Consider the following 20,816-nt stretch of genomic DNA (forward strand, 5'->3'; position numbering starts at 1 on the left):
GGGGTACAGATTAACCCCAGGTCACTAAAAACGTAAGCAAAAAAGTGCACGCATATAAGGGTTAATCTAAATTCTTTTAGGCCATTTAGAGGTGGACTTGATCTGATTACCTCATGTTCTCCTTCAGGATTTGCAGTCAGAAGTTGTTATTCCCTCAGTTATGGCAAGTCACCATGGTGCTAATTCAGTAAAGTATCTTCACAGCATTACTCTGCTACCTCCCTACTTCGCTGTTATGTTCTTTCCATGGAGTTTGATATGGAGTTTGGTCTATGCCAGATATACTGGGACACCCGTCAACAAGCTGCTCAGCTTTTGATTCACCAGTCAAAAAGACTTTCTCCCTAAAAGTTTGAGGGTCATCGCTGTGAGCCTTAATGTTCTTCTGAGTAAGTAAGCGGTTTTTGCCTCGCTGCTTCCCTGTGGATGTCTTTATTGCCCAGTTTCTATCACAGTGGAGCCATGAACAATGATTTTTTTCTCCATGAAATTGTAAGGTCTTTACCCTGCAGTACAAAGTGCCTTGAAATGACTAATTCTATTAATGGATGCTATATAAAAGGAATTCATATAAACTGCCCTTTATGATTGATGGTGAGAGAGGCCTGAAGTTGTTTGGATGCTTTCCTTGGATCTTTTGTGACTTCCTGGATGAGCTGTTTTGGAGGATGTCAGCTACTTCTTTGAAGGTTCCCTGTTGTTTCAAGTCTGCATTTGTAGATCATGCTTCTCTCTGAGGATCTGTGGTGTCACAGAGTCTCAGAAATAGCTGTGTAACCCTTCACAGATTCATGTATTTCATTCACCTTCTTCCTTGTCTCTTTTTGTTTGTCTTTCTTTTCTGTTACTGGTGCGAAATTTGAGCCAACTTAATGCTTCTGAAGTAGTAATTGGGCATAGTTGTTTATAATACTTTTTGTTAGTACTTTGTTAGACTGTGTTTATAGCTCTGACATGGTTTACTATGAGTGGTACACAAAATCATAAGAAATACTGTACTGTAAATTTCTAAGAGAACTGAGGAAAGTTCATAAAAAGCACAGCTTAGATGGTCAAATTAGCATTATGTTTTAACTCAAGTTCTAAGACATAAGTGCCTGACCTGCACATAGTAAGCCCATGTGGGTATGCTTCTATACATATCACAAGGACCCCAAGCACCATCGTGGCCATGCACATGCACCTACACTAACCATTAAATGGTCTTAAGAAGTAACCCCAAAGGTCCCTTTATGCAAGTAAAGATTATGTTATTTTTCAATGGTCTTTTAAGAATTCAAAAAAAGCACTTAAACAGGGATTCCCATTAAGAACAAATCTCTTTTACACGAGAGACCTGGCCAAGGTATCAGCCATACAAGCCAACCTAAAAAAATGCTACAAATACAACATAAAATACAACAGCTACAACATAATATACAATATAAAAATACCCATAACTCTCACATCACTCTGCACACATCAAAACAGAACAACACCTTTTTGAGTGGAGGGGACTTTACATAGGAGCTATCCATACATCCTGCTTAACTTCCTGCATTAATCTAGAGATGTTTCCCAGGGTGCAGATTTATCTGAAAAACAAAATGTGCTGCTGATGCTTTGTTGAATTCATGCTGGTCTGTGAACATGAACAGAACATGTGCAGAAACATAATTTAGTCTGTAGGGGCGGTTAGTTGGGTAAGTCAGTAAGAGGAAATGCAATCTTCTGCTAAACTTTAAGACTCGCCTATTGCTCCTTTCTCTGTGGCACAAGAGATCTAAGGGCACGTCCTCTTTTAAGTTGCTCAGATTGGAGACGTAGCAGAACACTCCCACAACTTAATTAGTCCTCAACAAGTCCACGCTCTGCTCATGCAGCCCTTCATCTTCAGCTAAACTCTTTGAAGGCTGCACAGTTGCATTGGGTGTTTTATTTCAGCAGACCAGCTTAGCAGCAAAGAAGTGTAGGAAGTCTGTAAATGGATGATCAACCAAAGATTAGAACTGATTTAGCTGGAGGAAGTAAGATGGAGGCTGTTTTCAGGCTGCGCCTGCTCTGGCACCAGGTTGGCCTTCCAAGGGAGAGGTGAACCACTGGGTGAAAGCTGCAGTAATGGCAGCATATTTAAAAGAGGAAGTGAAGATAAAGGTTATAAAATCTATCAACTGCTCAGAGAAGTTAAGTGGAACAAGAGAGTGACAGCTCCACTCATTCTGATTTGACTGGCAATGGAAAGCTGTCATGCGTTCGATAAGGTATTTCATGATTTTTTTTATTTTTTTATTTCATTAATGGAAATATTTCAAAGACAAGGACAAATAGAACTTCAGCATCTGAGGATCCAGCCACATTTTCATAGCACTCTGGATGACACTTGAAAAGACTGTTCTCAAAGGGCTTTCATATCTGTTTAGTTTTTAAAAAATGAAACTTCATCTTGGATTAGGTCAGAAAGACTATGACAGGTGGTTGTCACAACCAGCCGGCCCTGTGCCTGAAAAGTCCTTTAGAATGCATGAGACGCTTCAAACAGACTTTTCAGATTAACTTTAGAGGAGATTAAATATGACAAAAACAATTTCACTGTTTTTAAGCAAATGATACTTTATAGTAGTAAATTAGATTAAAATGTAATTTCAAATGTGTACTTGGAAAACACATAAAAACATGGGAAAAACAGCTCTTTTTAAAATGAATGAATATAATAAAGTATTTATTTAAATATGCTAAATATATATACTTTTTATTTATTTATTTATTTTTTAACTATTACTGGATGGAAATGATTTAACGGGCAGATGTAATGTAACTATTACTATTGTTCTGTTATTAGTGTTTGGTTGTAATTCAGTGGATAGTTTCCCTCTTGGATCCTATATTCTGTGAATATGATATGAATTGACTTTTACAGGCAAAAACCTGGAAAAAAAGGTGCACTTGGTTTGCACTTACTAATATGCAACACTAGGTGACAATGAGACATGGAATAATTTATCAAACTGTATAAAAATGTAATATGTTAAACTGCATGTTTCTGGCATGGTATTTGCTTGTCTGAGAACCATCTACTGTTGTTGATAAAGTTTATTTAATATTTTACTGGCTATTGCAGTTTATCATCTTTACTTCTACTAGAAGTGGAATGAAAGCTGAGTTTCAGTGGAGAAAAGTTTTGATTACAAGTAAAGTTGCACAATGAAAACAGGATTTGTGTGTATGTGTATGTAAGATGCAAACATGTAAATAAAATCTAACTTCTTTGCATACAGACAATGCTGTCCATCACCAGTGAACTAGTGTCTTTATGGTTCATTATTTTAATGTAAGTGGTTTTGTTAAAAGAGTGTAAGCTGTGTTTTCTGTTGTCTTGCAAAATAAACTAACGTTGCTTGACTGTTTTGGATAATTAAAATGTAGTAAAAACACCAATTTAATCTAATATCCAAAACTCAGAAACTGGCTTGATAACTACATCTGCCCATTAAATCATTTCCATCCAGCCTTTCACTGAAACTCCAGTTTCTGATCATCAGAAGAAGGAGACAACCAAGAAAACTGTTCATAATGTTGTGATGCAGACATTTGCTTCCAGTTCTTTTTCTTCTTCCAGAGGTGCCTTTGCCTTTAAATCCTTACCAGTAAGTTCAGATTATGTATTTGGATGTGAATCTTATGGTTACACCCAGAGGTGAATAGTAGCATCAACATTTACTGCAGTGTTCTGCAAATGGTACAACACGCTACTAAAAAAAAAACCACTATGCCATTTATGCATATATAGAGCACAGTCTTCCAGCAGCCAGGCAGCCAGCTTGAGCTGCATTGCATTATACACACATAACATGCTTCACTATCCTGAAGTCATATATCAAACACACCCTCCCATTCTTTTAAGCAGGCAAAAATTCCCATTTGTACAATCATATCAGTATAGAATTAGAGTTTGGCATCTAGGCCAAACTCTCCCCATATTCTGCTGCTGTAATAAATCATTTCAAAAATAATTTGACTGAACTACAAATTAATTAGTAATTTATTCTTAAATTCCTGTCTTATCATTTGTCACACAGTGAGTCTGTTGTTCAGGCCTCTGGCCTAACAATCATCCTTGACTACGCACAATAACACCACTGACAGGTGAAGCGAACAACATTGATCATCTCATTGCAAAGCAATGTTCTGCTGGGAAATCTTGGATTCTGGCATTCATGTTTTTGTCACTTTGACATGTACCACCCATTGCCACAGTGACAGCAGTGGCATTCCCAGGTGTCAGTGGTCTCCCCCTGCAGGACAATACACCCACCGCACTGTAAAAACTGCTCAGGGATGGCTCTAAGAACATTACAAAGAACTCAAAAGCCAGTTTCTAAACTCTTCAGACAGAGCATCCCTAAGATGTGCTGAAACTAGTGCGAGCCACTGAAGCCCGACACTGGAACGCAAAGGACCCAGAGGACCCGCTGCCAGCGTCCTGGTGCTTGACACCACAGGACACCCTCAGAGGTCCTGGATTCTTAGTGTATTCAAATGCCACGATGCAATGTATTGTAAAGATGTTCAAACAATGTTCACTTAATGTCAGTGTTTGGTGCGATGCTGCACGTGATCATGCATCAGAATAACAAATTTTATAATTCATTTGTAGTATTTGGTAAATGTGACATCTGTTTATTGTTGTGTAAGGTCAAAGCCTGCTGTATTGTTTGATCTTAGACGTCAACTTGCATATTTAGGGCTCTTTTTAAATTAAATTCACAATGCACAATGTGACAAGATATACATATTTTTAAATCACATATACATATGAACAGTGAAAAGCAGAAAGTTTAATCACGCAGCCGATCATCCTGAAACACTGAAACAACTTGTGAATGCAAAGGAGCACTTAGGTAGAGTCCTCCTCTGGCCATGGTTTGTATATTCCAGCAGTGTTGCTCACCTCTCCTTGATTATAGCTCCTTCAGCATGTTTCCTCTGTCCTTGCCTCCCTCTCCTCAAGATACAGTTTAAGATTCCTTCAACCTGGCATACTGAGATTGATTTCCGGGTCACAGACAGGAGTATCATGACCAACAAGAGGAGAGACAAAAAATAGAGAAACAAGAAAAGCCCCCCCGACAGACATAGAATACAGAAATGAAATATGAGGTCAGAGAGAGAACAAAGGAAACAAAAGAGGGAAAGGAGGAGGTACATGTAACAGGGCTAATTATGAGAACAACTTTCTAGTGATAAATTCTGCATCACTCTATACTGTAAAGCTCAAATATCCAGTTGAAGTAACAAGTTATTATTTGAGCAAAGTTGGACTTTAAATTGCATTGAACATTTACTCATGGTGGAGATTCTGTTTAATTATTCTTATACAGTGTTGTTTGCTTACAGGGTGCTTTCTTTCAGCCTGCTGCATTTTCCACTAATGTGGCTCCCGACGCTCGATGCGTCTTCATCTGGGAAAAGTTAGCAAACTGGATGTTCCTGCAGACTACATTTTGTGTTTACCTTGAGTCAGACAAAAGCAAATGTTTAAAATGATTCATGGAAAACTCGGAGAGCCGGCACTGGGTGCCCAGCTTTGTCTGAGTCATAGTTTCTTTCTCTCTACAGCAGAGGTCAAGAGTGCTAAGCTGGTATGATCTATAGGGACATAGTGGGCACATGGATGGGAAACAGCCCTGTTGAAATTATCCTTCAAAGTCATCTGCCACTCAGTGACTAGTTTAGGATGTTTGAGCTTCACTGTGCAGAATGATGTACCGCAGTATTTGACACTAGCAGGCTCTTCTTACATCCATCGGCTAAAAGCGGAAAGTTTCTCTAAGTTCACCTAAAATGTGAACTTTTAATGCCTGAAGGACTTCAGCTTGACTGATGAATGCTTGCATATTCATAGGTTCTGAATTTTTTAGTCGGGGTGGGGGCATTTTAAAAAATGCTACTAGATATTTGAAGATTTTTAATGCCAAAATATCCAAATACTATTTAAAGTGCATTTGGTATTTTTATATAGCCAGTCTTCAATAGCTTCCTGAAGGAGATATTTAGAGAATTCTTCCACCACGTGGTTCCAATGGTATCTCATGAATAAAAAGATTATATAAAATTAAAATAAATAATTTATGTATCAGTCCTCCAGTAAAATCTTGTGCGAATTCTTGGACATGGGATTAATGAACTTGTTTTTTCCTCAATATTTTTACTTTTCAGATCTTATATTAGGGTACGTGTTGCTCTGTATTCCTGCAATCCTTATACAGTGCAGTTGTAATCACTGTTGATTGCATGCAGCTTCTGCAGGTGTCAGTATGACTGTAGCCGGTAGGAGGGACTTGATGCTCCAACTTCTCATTTTGTGTCTCTCTGCTCTCTAGCCAGTCGTCCTGGTCCTGCTTGGAGAGAGACGACGACGACATCAGCAGCACGGCATTACAGGGAACACCATGCATCTTATGCTCACGAGACGAGTGGACGCTCACATTTTTTCGCTTTATTGTTTTTGATTTGCGTTATTTTTGTTGCGTCTTTTCTTTCTTTTCTCCCCTCCTCCTCCTTTTCACCCAATCTCTGACGCGCAAGGACACTACAGCATCCATCCACGGCAGAAACGCTCGCATAGAGCATCCTCTGTACAGACGCACCAACCATCCTCCTCCTTCCTTCCTTCCTCCCACTCTCCTCCTCTTCTCTTTTGTCGTTCTGTTCTAACCCAGAGGACATCGGGACCTCTTCTATTTCCCCACTTTGCCCGGAGACATGGATCTATGGTTTCATTCGATCCGGATTTGCTGGTGGAGGGTTTTGTTTCTGATGAGTGTTTTCCAGGACTATCTGAGCTCCATGCTGGACTGCCCGCCGACCTGCAGCTGCTCTCAAACAGAGATCTTTTGCAATAAGTCCGACAACGGCAGGTTTTTCCCTTTACTCGCCATGCAAGATCCTGGGAGCAATGGGACCAGCGGTGACATAGCGGAGTTATTCAAAAACATCACCTCTATGTAAGTACATACGGATTATGCCGTGCGTTTCGGGATCATTGGTTGATTCCATTCCCTGTATGCTGCTTTCTTTGCACTGATCTGACTTGTTGGCTGATTTTTTTTAATTCTTAGACTTTTCACACTTCTATCAGTCTCTTTAGTGGCCAAATATGCTAAAACCATTTTCGGTAAATGGTCTTGAATGGAGGCTATATGCGCTTATTCTTCCTCACGTGCCCAATTAGTCAAATCACTTGCAGCCTTGCAACAAACTGCTTGGTCTTGAACCTGGGTAGTGAATGTCGAATGCCCCCCCCCCCCCCCCCCAAATCCCCAGTGTGTCCCCATAAAGTTCCTCCTCCGCAGCGGCACCGCAGGCCTACACGTCCAAATGACAGAAGGATGTTGCGGAGAACCTCACATCATCCGTTCGCTTGATTTCCGTCGTCATGTACGGCAACTGTTCCGACAGATTGTGCTAAATGAAACAGAAATAAATGGTGCAGTAAGGTCAACCAGTTACATTTTGAGCCCGCATCCTCTGGGAACGATGCGACCTGACAAACTTTATTGTGTCCAGATGATGCGGGGCGGATTGGGATGTGAAAACATCACTTGTGGCTTTTTCCCCTCCTTTCCACAGAGATGGACATGTAGAAAGATTGGTTTCATAAAGGCTTTGCTCAAAACAGAGGAGCTATGATGACGGCAGACTACCCCCCCACCCCATCCCTCTCCTCACCACCGCCACCCACCCACCCACACACCCCCAGAAGTACATTTTCATTCTGCATTCTCCCCCTCTTTCTTTCTCTCTCGCGTTCCCTGGCATCGATCCTCCCTGCTAACATCAAAGCTTTCTTTCTTGAAAAGTCAGGGGGGGAAGGGGGGGGGGGGGGGGGGAGAAGCCGAGCTCGGGCCTTAAAATAAGACCTCTGGTGTCGATGAGGCTGATTTGCATGTAAAGTAAACATCTCCCGTTAACGCGCTGGAATTCCCCGCACGGTTTCCTCCGCGTCGTCTTACGCCACAAAGGACTTTTGCTCTCATCAGTTTTGGTATCCCGTTCACCCTTTATCCGTCTGAGGCAGACAACTTATTTTGTGACACGGTTCATCGCGTTCCTGTGCCGCTAGAGGGTAGCCTGGTACCCTCTATAATCTGGGAATCAAGCGCGCTCTTTACAACACAGGAGTCATTTACGTGACTGTTTTTTTTTTTTTTTTTAATCGGGGGCACTTTTTTCTGTGAGGAATAAGCACAGGTTTAAAGCTCGACAGCATTAAATGGAAAGGAAGGAAGGGTCAGGGTTCACAGCGCACTAGTGATTAGTGTGACCCTCATATAAAGATTTCCTCCTTGTGAAAGCAGCGCCTTTCACATTTCTCTCCTCTCAGCCACTGAAGTCAACAACCTCTTAGATTTCCAGTTAAAAATGCCAAATATTCCGTTTATACCAAGCACAAAGTCATGCATTGATCGCCTTTTTTGCCTTTTAGAAAACCTAATGCAACTGACCCAGGACTAATTGTGCATTTCATGGCCCCTGGCCAGCTGGCGCGTTTTTTTTTTGTGTTTTTTTTTTTCCTTCTTTTTTTGGCTGCTCTGTATGGACGGCAACCTCCACTAGCACCACCAGCAGCTCAGTAACAGCATATCAGCCTATACTGCCCAATGTCACATCAGCTAAGACCTCTGATTAAACTGTGCATTCACACCACACAGGAACAATAATTAGCTGTTTAATATATACTAATTACTTTGTTTTCTAAGCCTACATGCAATTATTTATGTTAAAATGCTATAGCACAATCATCACAAATGTGTATTATCAAAAATGAAGTTCATTGCTTAATGCAAATTTATTATGTAGCCAGAGGCCATGACCTTAAAAAATAATAACCAGTGTGACTGTAATAAAGAACATTTCAGAGACTGTGCCCATATTGAGTCCATGATCCTCTCTCTTTGTAAGGGGGGAGATACATGTGTTTTGATAATATGAATTCTATTTCATTCATCTCAAGAAATACTCAGAGGCAAGGGGACAATTTATGGAGATAGAAAGCTAGAGTGAGGGCTCGTAGCAGGAACTGTGGAGGGGGGGTGATTGGCCAGCCAAAGAAAACTGCCAAGTCCAGATAATAGTTTTCCCAGTTCTCTCACATTAGAAATTCATCACAAGAGGCATCACTGCTTGAAGTGGATAAGATAAGGCTTTGCTCTTATACTTGAGGGGGGGGGGGGGGGGGGGTTCTCTGAGAGCAGCTGAAGCATTTGACGGGTTTGTGTAAGTGTGGCTCTGAGCACAGGTGCATGTTTGTTTTCAAAATCCAATCAGCTTTTTCACCTCTGGTGATGACATTTGGTCTCATTTTGTTTTGTTTCTTCTTTTTTGTGTGTGTGTGTTTGTGTGGCTGAAAGCCGGTTTTGTAAGGGAGGGGCTGAAGTGCCGGACCAATCTCTATGGTCATTACTGCGCTGTCAAACGGCTAAACGTCTCCAACGTGTGCTTAGAGAAAAATCACCCCTGTAACCTCCCCATCTCTCGTGTGCTTAAGTCGATCCTTAGATTCAACAATGCATCCACGCAATCACTCATTACTGGAGTTGTTGCAGAGCATTGAACTAAAGATGTATTTCGTGGCAGACATTTTGACTTGTAATTGCAGGAACAGCACAGACCTCAGTCACATTAATGGTGCGTGCATTGCACTTAGAGATGATCCTGGTATTGTGCATGCTGGCCGACGAGGACAGCTCGTAGGAACCTGTATTGTAAATGGATCATTGATTATATCTTTAATTCCATCTGTGCTTTTCCTGCTGTGGTAATTTAAAATGTCTGTCGTGTGAAAGATCTATGAGGAAAATTGGTTTGCCACAGTAAGCGTGTGAAAGGCCTTTGATTGTGTGATAGTAATTAACCTGTGATCTTGCTACAATTTCTATGGTGGTGTAGAATTCCCAGTCTGTAGTTATAAACAATTCATTAGGATATGAAGATGATACAAAAATGAAAATTACAAAGCCCTAAAGTGCTGAGATGTGATCAAAGCATACCATTTAAAGATATTTTTGAAGCAGCTTTAATCATAACTTTTGGTATGATCCAAAATTTTACCATGTTTCCAGATTTCCTGTACCTGTCTGCAGTGTTCAAGTGTGGCATTTTACAATTTTCTGCTCCACTTACTTCCATATAAACATGGAGGGGAAAATGTAATGTTTCCCTAAATGTAGTTTAAAGTTCAACTGCTTTTACAATGGGTTTATGGCACTGTACTGTATTTTGTGTTAATCCTGTAGAGGTTTATTGTTTGTCCAATTATATTTAATACACCTCCAAACATATTTAAAAATGTATAAAACTCATAATTGAATAAATTGGTTCTGGTATGGTCTTTGCAGACAAACATAATTTTTTTTTTGTTTTTTTTTAACAAATCTAATTCTTCTTTCTCATTTCTTAAAACAGAACTCTGCATATTTTTGTGTTTGGGGCTTTAAAACTCTATAAATAGAGTTAATGACTTCACTGAAACTTCAATCTTCAGTGTGCAGTGATGAGCAACGACATTAAAATCAAATCTGTGTCAGTCCCCATTCATCCCACCAAAATGCCTCTGATCCACTGGGGCCTTTGGGTGTCCCACGGTACCTGGTATCAGGATGATCTCAGAGGATATTTTTGATCCTGCAGGGTTGTGGGATGGGGCCTGAATTGGTCTCATGTAAGCACAAGGAGCACTTTACAGTTAGGTCCATAAGGTTAGGTCCATAAGTATATGGAAATGCAGACTTTCAGATTTAATTCAAGGGGGTTAACAAAAGTATTTCATTAACTGTTTAGGAATTACAGATTTTTATACATGCTCACCCATTTTCAGAGACTCAAATATGATTGGACAAACTGGCATAATTTTAAATACTTGAATACAAAATTTTAATGGTAAAATCCTTCGGAGTCAATGACTGCCTGAAGTCTAGAACCCAAGGACATCACCAAATGCTGTTCCTTCCCATGAGGTTCTCTCGCAGCCACGCTCAGTTGCTGCTTGTTTGTGGGTCGCTCTGCGTTCAGCTTCAGTAACTGAAAAGCACGCTCTGTTGGGGGTTGAGATCAGATGACTGACTTGGCTGTTGGAGAAGATCCCATTTCTTTGCCTTGAGAAACTCTTGTGCTGCTTTTGCAGAATGCTTTGGATCATTATCCATTTGTACTGTGAAGTGTTTTCTAATCAGTTTTGCAGCATTTGACCGACTCTGAGAAGAGAGTAAGGCCCTGTACACTTCAAAATTCAACCTGTTACTTCTGTCTTTGTTCATATGCAATAAACATTACTGACCTTCATCGGCAGACCTCCACACCTTTTTTGTTTCCGTGATTCTGGCACAAGCCAATCTTGGTTGTCCAAAGCTTTTTTTTTTCTAGAACTTTGCAGGTTCTTTTAAAGGTTTTCTGGTGAAATCTGGCCTTCATGTTCTTATAGTATAACCAGTGGTTTGCACATTGGTGTAAACCCTGTGTATATTCATTTCATCATATTATCATATCATCATATTTATATTCATCCTTCATTTATATTCATGAAGGCTTTCTTGATTGTAGACTTGACAATGTTGCACCTACCTCCTTGAGTGTTCTTGATTGGCTAGATCGTCCACTTCAGTGGTTTTCTGTGGTCTTTGGTTCTTTGCTGAACTGGCTGGTGCAATCCTTCTTATGATTATGTTCCAGATTGTTGATTTGGCCTCCTAAAAATTCTTTTTTAGGATAGGTTTATTTTGTTTTGTTTTTTTCAGTCTAATAATGGCCTCCTCCACTTGTATTGATGTCTCTTTGGACCTTATAATAAGAGTTCCAGTGAACACCTAAATCCAGGTTCAACACTTAACTCCACATCTTTTGTCTGCTTAATTTGTCCTAGAATAATGAGAAGACAGGCCACACCTGGCCTTGAAACTTATCAATTAACCAGTTACTTTTGAGCTTCTGAAAATGGGGGATGATTTAGCCTCCTGAGACCCGAGCTCCTGTTTGCAATGCATTTTCAATTTCTCCTAGATATTTGTGATTAGATGGACCTGAAATGTGTATATATACTAAGCTTCCTGTTTGAACGGGAAGTTGTATTTTGTTACATGGTTGTTACATACTTTTGTAAGAAAAAGATGTCCTCAGATGTGGACACTGGGATTATTTTATAGCATAACACAACAAAAACAACATGACTTAACAAAGTATAAAATACTCTTGAGAGTAATGAAGTATAAGGTGCAGCAAAGCCAAAATGTAATGTCCCCATATGTGGACGCAGGGTCCCAGGAGGTTAAAGAAATGGCTGTAATCTCTGAACAGTCAGTGCAGTACTTTTGCCATCCATCCACCCACCCACCCACCCACTTCTGCTTAACCAGTTCAGAGTTGCTGGGGGCTGGTGCCCATCCCAGCTGTCATAATGCAACAGATGGCCACAGACTGATCACAGGTCATTGTGGTCTGTTGTAAAGCTACTTTTGTCAAACCCCTCAACTGAGAATCAAAATTTCAACCATATCTTTTGCAAAATTAAAAAAAAAAAAAGTATAATTGTCCAAAAAATTATGGGCCTAATTGTAAATAGTTTGGAAGTGTGATCTGTGTCTTGGGTTCTTTATTGTGTGCCTAGAGCCGTTCCTGAACAGCTTTTGTAATGTGGTGGGATGCATTGCACTTCCTGGGATACTGGCGACTTTGAGTTCTACCATTAACTGGCTGAGACACAATGTTCCCAAATAGAACGTAGAATTGTAGTGGCTAATCTGTGAATGTCTCCACGAGAAGTTGCACGTTGGACGGTGACGGTCAACGCGTTCCTATGGTGCGATTGTGATGTCACAATTTTTAGTGTAGGAGTAGAGGATAAAGCAACTGTGTATAATTTCATTGCTTCACAATGTAGCACCAAAAAAAAAAAAAAATCACCCAATTTTCCATGGATAGGTTTCAAACATCCATGATGAGATTTAAAATGTATATTATTTGTATTAATGTCATGCCACATCTCGGATGTCTTATGATGTCATTCAAATGCACATTTTATGATGGGCTTTTATTTTTATTGCTGGCAGTCATGTTCTCTTGTGTGAACGTAAAAGAAAATTCCAGCATCCTCTATTTGCCTTTGAAATGAGAAGCCTCTTCCACAAGTATTATGGCTTTAGCTGCTTTAATGTCAACTCTTTCTTCAATCAAAGTGATTTATGTGGATTGTAAAATTGCCATCTGTTTATCTGCAAACAAACTGAGAGTTCCACACTCTTAAATGATTTACTGTTTATCTGCTTTGCAAAATGCAGCTTGAAGTTTATCGTTTTATATCTTTAAAATCTATGGGAATCTGTGTAGTCTCGTTTCTAAAGTCTGAAGCTGTTCCATCATAATGTTGTGTTTATCTTGATTAATCTCTTTAACTGCAGAAGGGGTCACTTTTAAATGCAATAAGCCACCGTACTTCACCAGCATTTACTTAAAAACTTTATGTGAATACAAGTTGCATTTCTTTCTTTATCAGATTTTAAAACCGCATGACTCTGCTTTAAACTATCGATCTTTGGACACCTTCAAGTACACATTTTCTGTGAAACCAGCTTGCAGATGCTGCCAAAGAAGGCCCGTTTTATACAGCAAGGTCTGCTCAGGTGGCTTGTGTAGGCTGCAAGTGTCCCCCCGGTTCAGACACTGAGCTTTACTGCATTACATAAACTCAGCGTTTTCTCTGCCTCTTGTAACTCATGTGCAGCCCACATACAGTGTGACTGTAGCCAATAGCAACTTCAGACCAGATATATCTGCTATAGAGGTCTTGTGTAAGGCTTCTGAATGGGAGAAGTGAACGTTTGTAGAATTTTATTGAAATTGTTGCAACAAGTGGAGTATTTTCTGTTCAGCTGAGAGTTTTGGAGTATCAGTTGAACCCATGATCAAAAAGATTTTGTGCACATTTGGATCACCTCTTTTGAGGGGCACTCCAGCCCTTTAATATTGGTTTTCTATTAGGTTGGAGGACTTAAAGAATGGTTAAAATCACAATCAATGAGATATTAAATTTTAGTCTCTACTGTTGGTCCTGAAATGTTAGAGCCTGCATTTCACATATCATAACTTCCTGGTCTCTCTTTCATTAGACCTTTGCTAAATGTCGTGTCTCTACTTCTATAGCTTATTGACATTTAAAATTTGTCCCAACATTATATCAGCTTTCACAGGCTGCTTAGATCTCATTATGATGAGTAAACTTTTTTTTTTTTTTTTTTTTTTTTTTTAAGAAATAGTTAGAAAAATGTGGGGGGGGGGGTTTGAAAAAAAAAATCTAAGTTTGCATTTTTATTTCATGGTGAGTGCATTAGGACTTACATTTCTCCTGAATCATTTGGGGCAGGATGTTGGGTTCAGTGTGAGCCTTGTTTGGAGACTGATGCAGTATTCCTGGGGCAAAACTTAGTTTCAGTTCCACCCAAAATGTTTTTGGCAGGGCATCAGTTGTTTATCAGCTGTGGTATCCTAGTAACATAGATGCTCAAAACAGTTGAATGCCCAACACCCACGCCCAAGCAAAACCCTCTGCAAAAACCATCGCCTACATGACCAGGTGATATAAAGGTTTGAGAAAAAGAAGGGACGCATTTTAGCGGCATAAGAAATTTACACAGATGCACGTGTGCACGCACGCATACAAATGTTTAAAGATTGGATTTCATGTAAAGCACAGAAATTAATACTCAGTGAGACCAAGATTAGTTAGATGGTGGTGTCTTCATGAGGAAAGTCTTGCTCCATGATGAATTCATCTGCAGTTACATCAAGGTTGCTGTTTTGTGATACATTTTAGTAGCTCAGTATTTATATGCCCCATCATGTACTATAGATTGGTTTGAAGTTGGTGCCGGCCTGAAAGTGACCTGTTTACAGGATGTTACGGTGGTTTCGCTGATATCTGGTTCCTCAGTTCCTTCCTTGGTGCTGCTGCCTGAAAGCATTCACAGAACTGGTTCCTGTTGCTGTCAGGGTTCTGTCGCACTGGTCTTAATGGAAAATTTGTCTTTTGGTTCATTTTTTGGCCTTTTTTATTTTTCTTATCAGCGTACTAAAATATTTAACTGGATTAACTGTTAGAATAAGAATTATGGCCAGTTAGATGTTTTCATGTTCTTTGAACTGAATTTAAAAAAGAAAATGTTTGTTTATGCACATCATGTTCTCTATGAAAATGTACTGAACTGTGACTCTCCTGAATAATACGGTGAAATTGTGGAGGAAAGAAAAATGTTTTCTTTACTACATGTTTATTTCTCAGCCTTGGAAGTCAGTTTAAAGGAGCATCCATCACAGCATTAGTAAAGGATAAGAGAGATATCCATGATGGGGAAAAAATAGAAATAAGAGGAAATCAAACATTTCATAATATAATCTGGTTTACTTTGTAGACTTCATGAATTTTAGATGTTCTAAAAAATTGCATTTTTTTTTTTTTTTTTTTATCTTTTTGGAAAATAACAGATGACTCCCAGATTCAGTGAGCTGGAACAAATATCACAGGAGTTTGTACCTCGCAGTAATATGCAATGTCAAATGTATGCAGTGGTGTAGAACCCCTTCCTTCTCACTGAGAAACTCCTACCTTCCCCTCCTTAATGCAGTCATATTTATTCATTACCTTAGCAAGTTCCTCCTCTTTGCACACTTTTTTTTCTTTTTCTTTTCCCACTTTGTGTTGTGATGTTTTGATGTTTTTCTGATGCCCATTTCACCTGAATCTCATAATTTTGATTTCTTTTTCTTCATCATGTTGATATTTCACTTTGAGGTTTCTATATTACTGTGTGTGTGTGTGTGTGTGTGTGTGTGTGTGTGTTTTCTAATAAATCTTTTTAATCTTTAGAGGTGAGATGCTTTTTACAAGCTTGTTGAGGCTTCTCTGTGTGATCTTCAGTTTTAGGTGTTAGTATCATTTGATAAATAAACTCTAAACTTCAATTATCCTCTGTTATTAGCATATGAAGAACAACGCTCAGAGCTTTACACCTGTCTGGCATCAGCCTTGGATATCAGCTTAACAACCGAGCAAATATAACGCAAAACTCACACTGTGTCATGTTACTGCACTACTGCTTTTTTTTTTTTTTTTTTTTTTACTACTTTCTCCAACCTTCCTTTTTCTTTATTTAATTTTTAATGTAGGGAAAATACCAAAAGGACTCAAATAAAACAGCATCAAACTGGCACAATTTGGACTTAAATCAGAAATTATTAGCTGGTTGTAACTTCTGAAAATGAGACAGTTTTACCTCCACTTACACAACATGCATTGTTATATCACTATAAATGAGATAAGAGCACTTTTATAAAATGTATTTACAGTTTGCTTTAAGAGACAGAGATCATATTTCTGCGCCCTGCACGCTGCACAGTTGTAGAAACACTGGTTTCATTAATGTTTGACAACAACTGCGAACATTTAATTAATCGCTACAGGGGTCTCACTCATAGTGGCCTGTGTTAACACTGTTCTTGGCCACACACTAGAAACTAAACTGCACATCCACAAGGATCAAAGTCTAAATGCAAAATAACAGAAACAATGATCACAACACCAGTAAATGAAGGTTTTACAGTTCAGCAGTGCCATGAGTCTTTGTTCTTCCATTATGGAGGTGTCGCTGGGAATGTTCTAAACATATTTAATTCCCCACTGCGAAACCTTATGACCCAAAGCTGTGCACATCCAAGACCAGTTGGTGATCACTCCTGTCAGTCCTCTATTCAAATAACAAGAAGGTGTCAGGGAAATTTGGCCTTCTTAAGTCTCCTTAAAAATACAGTCATGTTTTTTCCTAGGCAATCAACATGAAGAAATTTGATCTGGTAAACACTGTCCATAGTCTGACTGCTTTTGAGCACCGAGCATTGCTGATTGTAACACGCAGTGTGCTCTTCTTGCTTCAGATCCTTATATTCTCTCCACAAAGACCTGCAAAGTTGTGATGGAGCCAAATCTATGTAAAGATGTGGGCACAAAGACTACTAAAACAGCTACAGCTCTTCAGTATTTGATACTGCATGATAGATGCAGCCAATGCACCTTTTGAATGTAACAAATTTGGGTTTGGGGTTGGAGCCCATCCAAGCTGACACTGGGCAGGAGTCCGGGGTCCAGCCTGGACACATTGTCAGTCAACATGCATATCTTTGCACTGTAGGAGGAAACTGGACAATCAACAGAAAACACATACAGGCACAGGACAAACACCCAAACTCCACACAGACAGGCCAAAGGCAGCTTAGTATTCAGAGCCACTGCACATGCCTAATAAAAAGATTCACTTTTTGGTGTTAATAAGTTGCAAAAAAAAAAGAAAAGGCTTATAACAAGTGGCCTGGTGTTTGATTTAAGAGGTTGCAATCTGCCCACTCAGCTACAAAAACTCCATATTTTAAAAGCAGTTGCTGCAGTGGCTGCAGCACGTGGTGAAAGTACAGTAGCTGCAGCATAGATGCAACAAGGAGGACATTTTGTATCTCTGTCTTCCTTTCGTAAGGGACCTATTCAGATTATTGCTCTGTCGTCAGCTATGAAATGTCAAATGAAGCTGTTTGCTTTGGGGCTTAGGTGATCTGACAACCTTTAAAAACCCTTTTTTTTTTTTTTTTTTTTAATACCTTCAGGTGTACTGTTTGCTCATCAGCGTCATTACCACTGATGCTGTTTACACACCCAGGACATAGTTACTAACACACTTCCTGCCAATTGGTCCCCACCATACAGACCCCCTGCTGCCTCTGCATTGCGAGGCTCACCTCAGGCAGTGCGCGGCAGGCTCTGTTATAAGCATATCATCAAGTTTGTATGAGCCTGTCTTTGTGGAAAGTAGGTCACGGCTGCCATCTGAGAATTGGGAGGCGAGAGCGGCGCTTTCGTTCAGATCCTCTGCATGCAGAGTTACTGTGAGAAGACCCGGCCATGTGGCTGACCCAGCTTCTCCCACGCCCCCACCACCTCAACTCCGGCATCTGCAGGCAGCCCTTGCGCCTTAAAAGATGCATACTAATGAAGCACCTTCCCCCGCTTTAACAATCAAAAGATGCATTGAGGATAGAGGGGTGTAAAAAAAAAAAAAAAAATACTGAAGGCTCTGCTGTTTCAGCCAGGATTAGAAAAACCCTTTAAAGCCTTGCAGCAGCATTCCAGAGGCTTTCTGTTGACATTTATTTGAGCTTCTGTTTTCATACAGCAGATTATAATTCAGTGTCACCGCTGTGTGCAACAGTTTATGTCAAACTTGTGAGATCATGTATTTAAACTCAAATTTGTTCCAAGGTAGCATGAAAAAACTGAAACATTTCCTTGTGCATTTTTAATCAACTGATTCATTTTGACATTAATTTACATGCACTGCTTTGCTGTCTTATTTATTCCTTAGGCTGCTTTGTGATTGCTCACTTGTAAGGAACACTTATCAAGCACCTGCTCCTCTCAGATATCTACTTATGAACACGAGACAAGTCACTTTTATGTCTAATTAGGTAACATGAGCTTTACTGAAGCTTTATTACAGTTAATCATGTTTAAACATGTTATCTGTAGGCTTAGTGAAGCCACATTGAAAGCAGCATCACTGCTAATTCCTTCTTCTACATGATATTGATGGATGATTCATAGTGTGGGGCGTTTTTGCGATGGTGGTGGCTTGGAAACGGTCTTTTTTACTCTCAATCGCTCCTTTCTTTGTACTTCTCTCTCCCAAACACACACACACACACACACACACACACACACACACACACACACACACACACACACACAAACACACACACACACACACACACACCATTAATTTCCTCAGAGATAACCTCCTCTCAGGTGAGGATGTATGTCTGACCCTCACAGTGTCCATCACAATGTGTTGGCTCCTGTAGAAATGCCACCTTCCTCCCTTTTCTCCCAGAACTCTAATAAGGCTCCTGCTTGTTATTCATGTGGGATGTTTAGTGTTTCAAAAAACATCAATCATGTATTATCAAGTAGGATGAGTCACCCCACTGTCCTCCATGTCAGCGATGACTGGCAGAGCTGTGTGAATAATGCAGCTGTCTCGGTTCTCACTGAGCTTCAGCCATGTTTTCCTACACGGTGCGCATGTTGATGGATGCTATTCAGCGCCGTTCTCTTTTGTGAAGAGGGAAACACTTTATTATTACAAAGTTCTGCTTTTGAAACAAACTGTTCATGTAGGTGCGTGTTTCATTCATCTGCTGTCCTGCATTGTTTGTAAATGCTTGCATCCGAATTTCACCTCGATGTATCTGTTACCTCCATGGAGGCTCAAGCACATCTCCGCTTTATACTGGATTAATCCTGATTTTTATTGAGATTTATTGATTGTTTTTTGGCATTTTTAAGGACACTGCATTTTGGGAACCTCTGAATTGGGTGGAAAAAAGTTATCTTCCATTACTTGTTTAGAACGAGTTTTTTTTTTTTTTTTTTTTTTGTGTCCTGAAAAAACATTACTGAGATAAGCGGGCAGTGAGGCGCCCTTTCCTACCCACATCTGTCCATCAGTTTTCTATCTGCACAAACCAGTGAGATGTGTCGGAGGCAATATGTGTGCTAATGTTTGGTTGGTAAACAGTCATAATGAATTATTGGCGCTGCAATCCCCACTGCTTAGCTTTCACTGCTGACGTCAGTGGCGGTGAGGACAGAGTAAAACACAGCAGCGCAGATGTTCCTTTATATTTCCCAAAGAGCGGACGCGTGCACCACAGTGGCTTCATTTTTATAGATTACCTAAGATGGTCTCATATCTATATTTGCACTGTTCTGTAGAGTATCGGTATTGCACTACATCAAACTATTATGGAGCTGGCTCCGCCATCCTCACCAGTTATTCTCAGTGAGTTGAGGACTCGGTGGCCACACATGAGTTGAGAGCACCAAGAGGGCTTTTTTTTTTTTTTTTTTTTTTTAAGACCCTAACAGTGCTTTGTGTGGAGGCTGATGAGAACACATTAAAAGTAAATGGCCCACTGAGACTCAGCTCTCTTTCCTACTGGCTCCCTGTTGCTGCAATGACCTTGTTAGTCCAATCAGAATATCACAGTCACTCTCCATCTTCTCTCTTGGACTTAAAAAACTCATAGGTGCAGGACATTTACACCAAGCAGTGCAGGCTGAGGGCCATGAAGATCCTAAAACAGCCCAGCCACCCTGGACACTCTCTCTTCTCCCTGCTCCCATCAGGCCGGCGTTACCGCTGCCTGAGGGCTAAGACTGAAAGGTTGAAGAAGAGTTTTTACCCACAAGCCATCCGTCTGCTCAACTCTGAGCCCTAACTGGACCATTATTGCACAGTGTAAATATTATAATTTAAAAAGTGTGTATAGTGTATAGTATATAGAGTATAGTGTATAGTGTGAATTACTTTTTTTAATTTTTATTCTTCTTATTTATATGTGTGTGTTTATTAGGTTGCAGGTACAAAATACATTTCACTGTGCATTGTACTGTGTATAACTGTGCATGTGACAAATAAACACTATCTTATCTTATCTTATCTTATCTAGTTTAAAGAAGTTCCTGACATCACTCTCTCTTAGTGCTGAATCACATCTCCTCTCTCACATATATCTCCCTTCTCTAATATGCTCTCTTCTTGAAGCTAAAAAAACCCAATAGCTGCTATATTTGATATTCAGCTTCTCTATATAAACCCAACCATTCCCAGTGGTTCCTGTACTGCACATAAGCACATGTAACAAAAAAATCTTACAATTAAATTTTTTTTTTTTTTTTTTTTTTTTTTTTA

The 20,816-nt window shown here is 39.8% G+C and overlaps 1 protein-coding gene across 1 annotated transcript in view; it reads left to right on the plus strand.

Moving 5' to 3' along the window:
• The first annotated feature begins 6,370 nt into the window (after positions 1 to 6,370).
• Positions 6,371 to 20,816, plus strand: part of ntrk3b (neurotrophic tyrosine kinase, receptor, type 3b) — a 230,823-nt gene continuing 216,377 nt past the window's right edge. Inside the window, exon 1 of the mRNA XM_030726087.1 lies at positions 6,371 to 6,983. Within this exon, the coding sequence (XP_030581947.1) occupies positions 6,742 to 6,983 (242 nt within the window). The 5' untranslated portion in view covers positions 6,371 to 6,741. The remainder of the gene's footprint in view (positions 6,984 to 20,816) is intronic.

The sequence above is a fragment of the Archocentrus centrarchus genome, chromosome 3 (assembly GCF_007364275.1).
Source record: "Archocentrus centrarchus isolate MPI-CPG fArcCen1 chromosome 3, fArcCen1, whole genome shotgun sequence".
NCBI classification, from domain to species: Eukaryota; Metazoa; Chordata; class Actinopteri; order Cichliformes; family Cichlidae; genus Archocentrus; species Archocentrus centrarchus.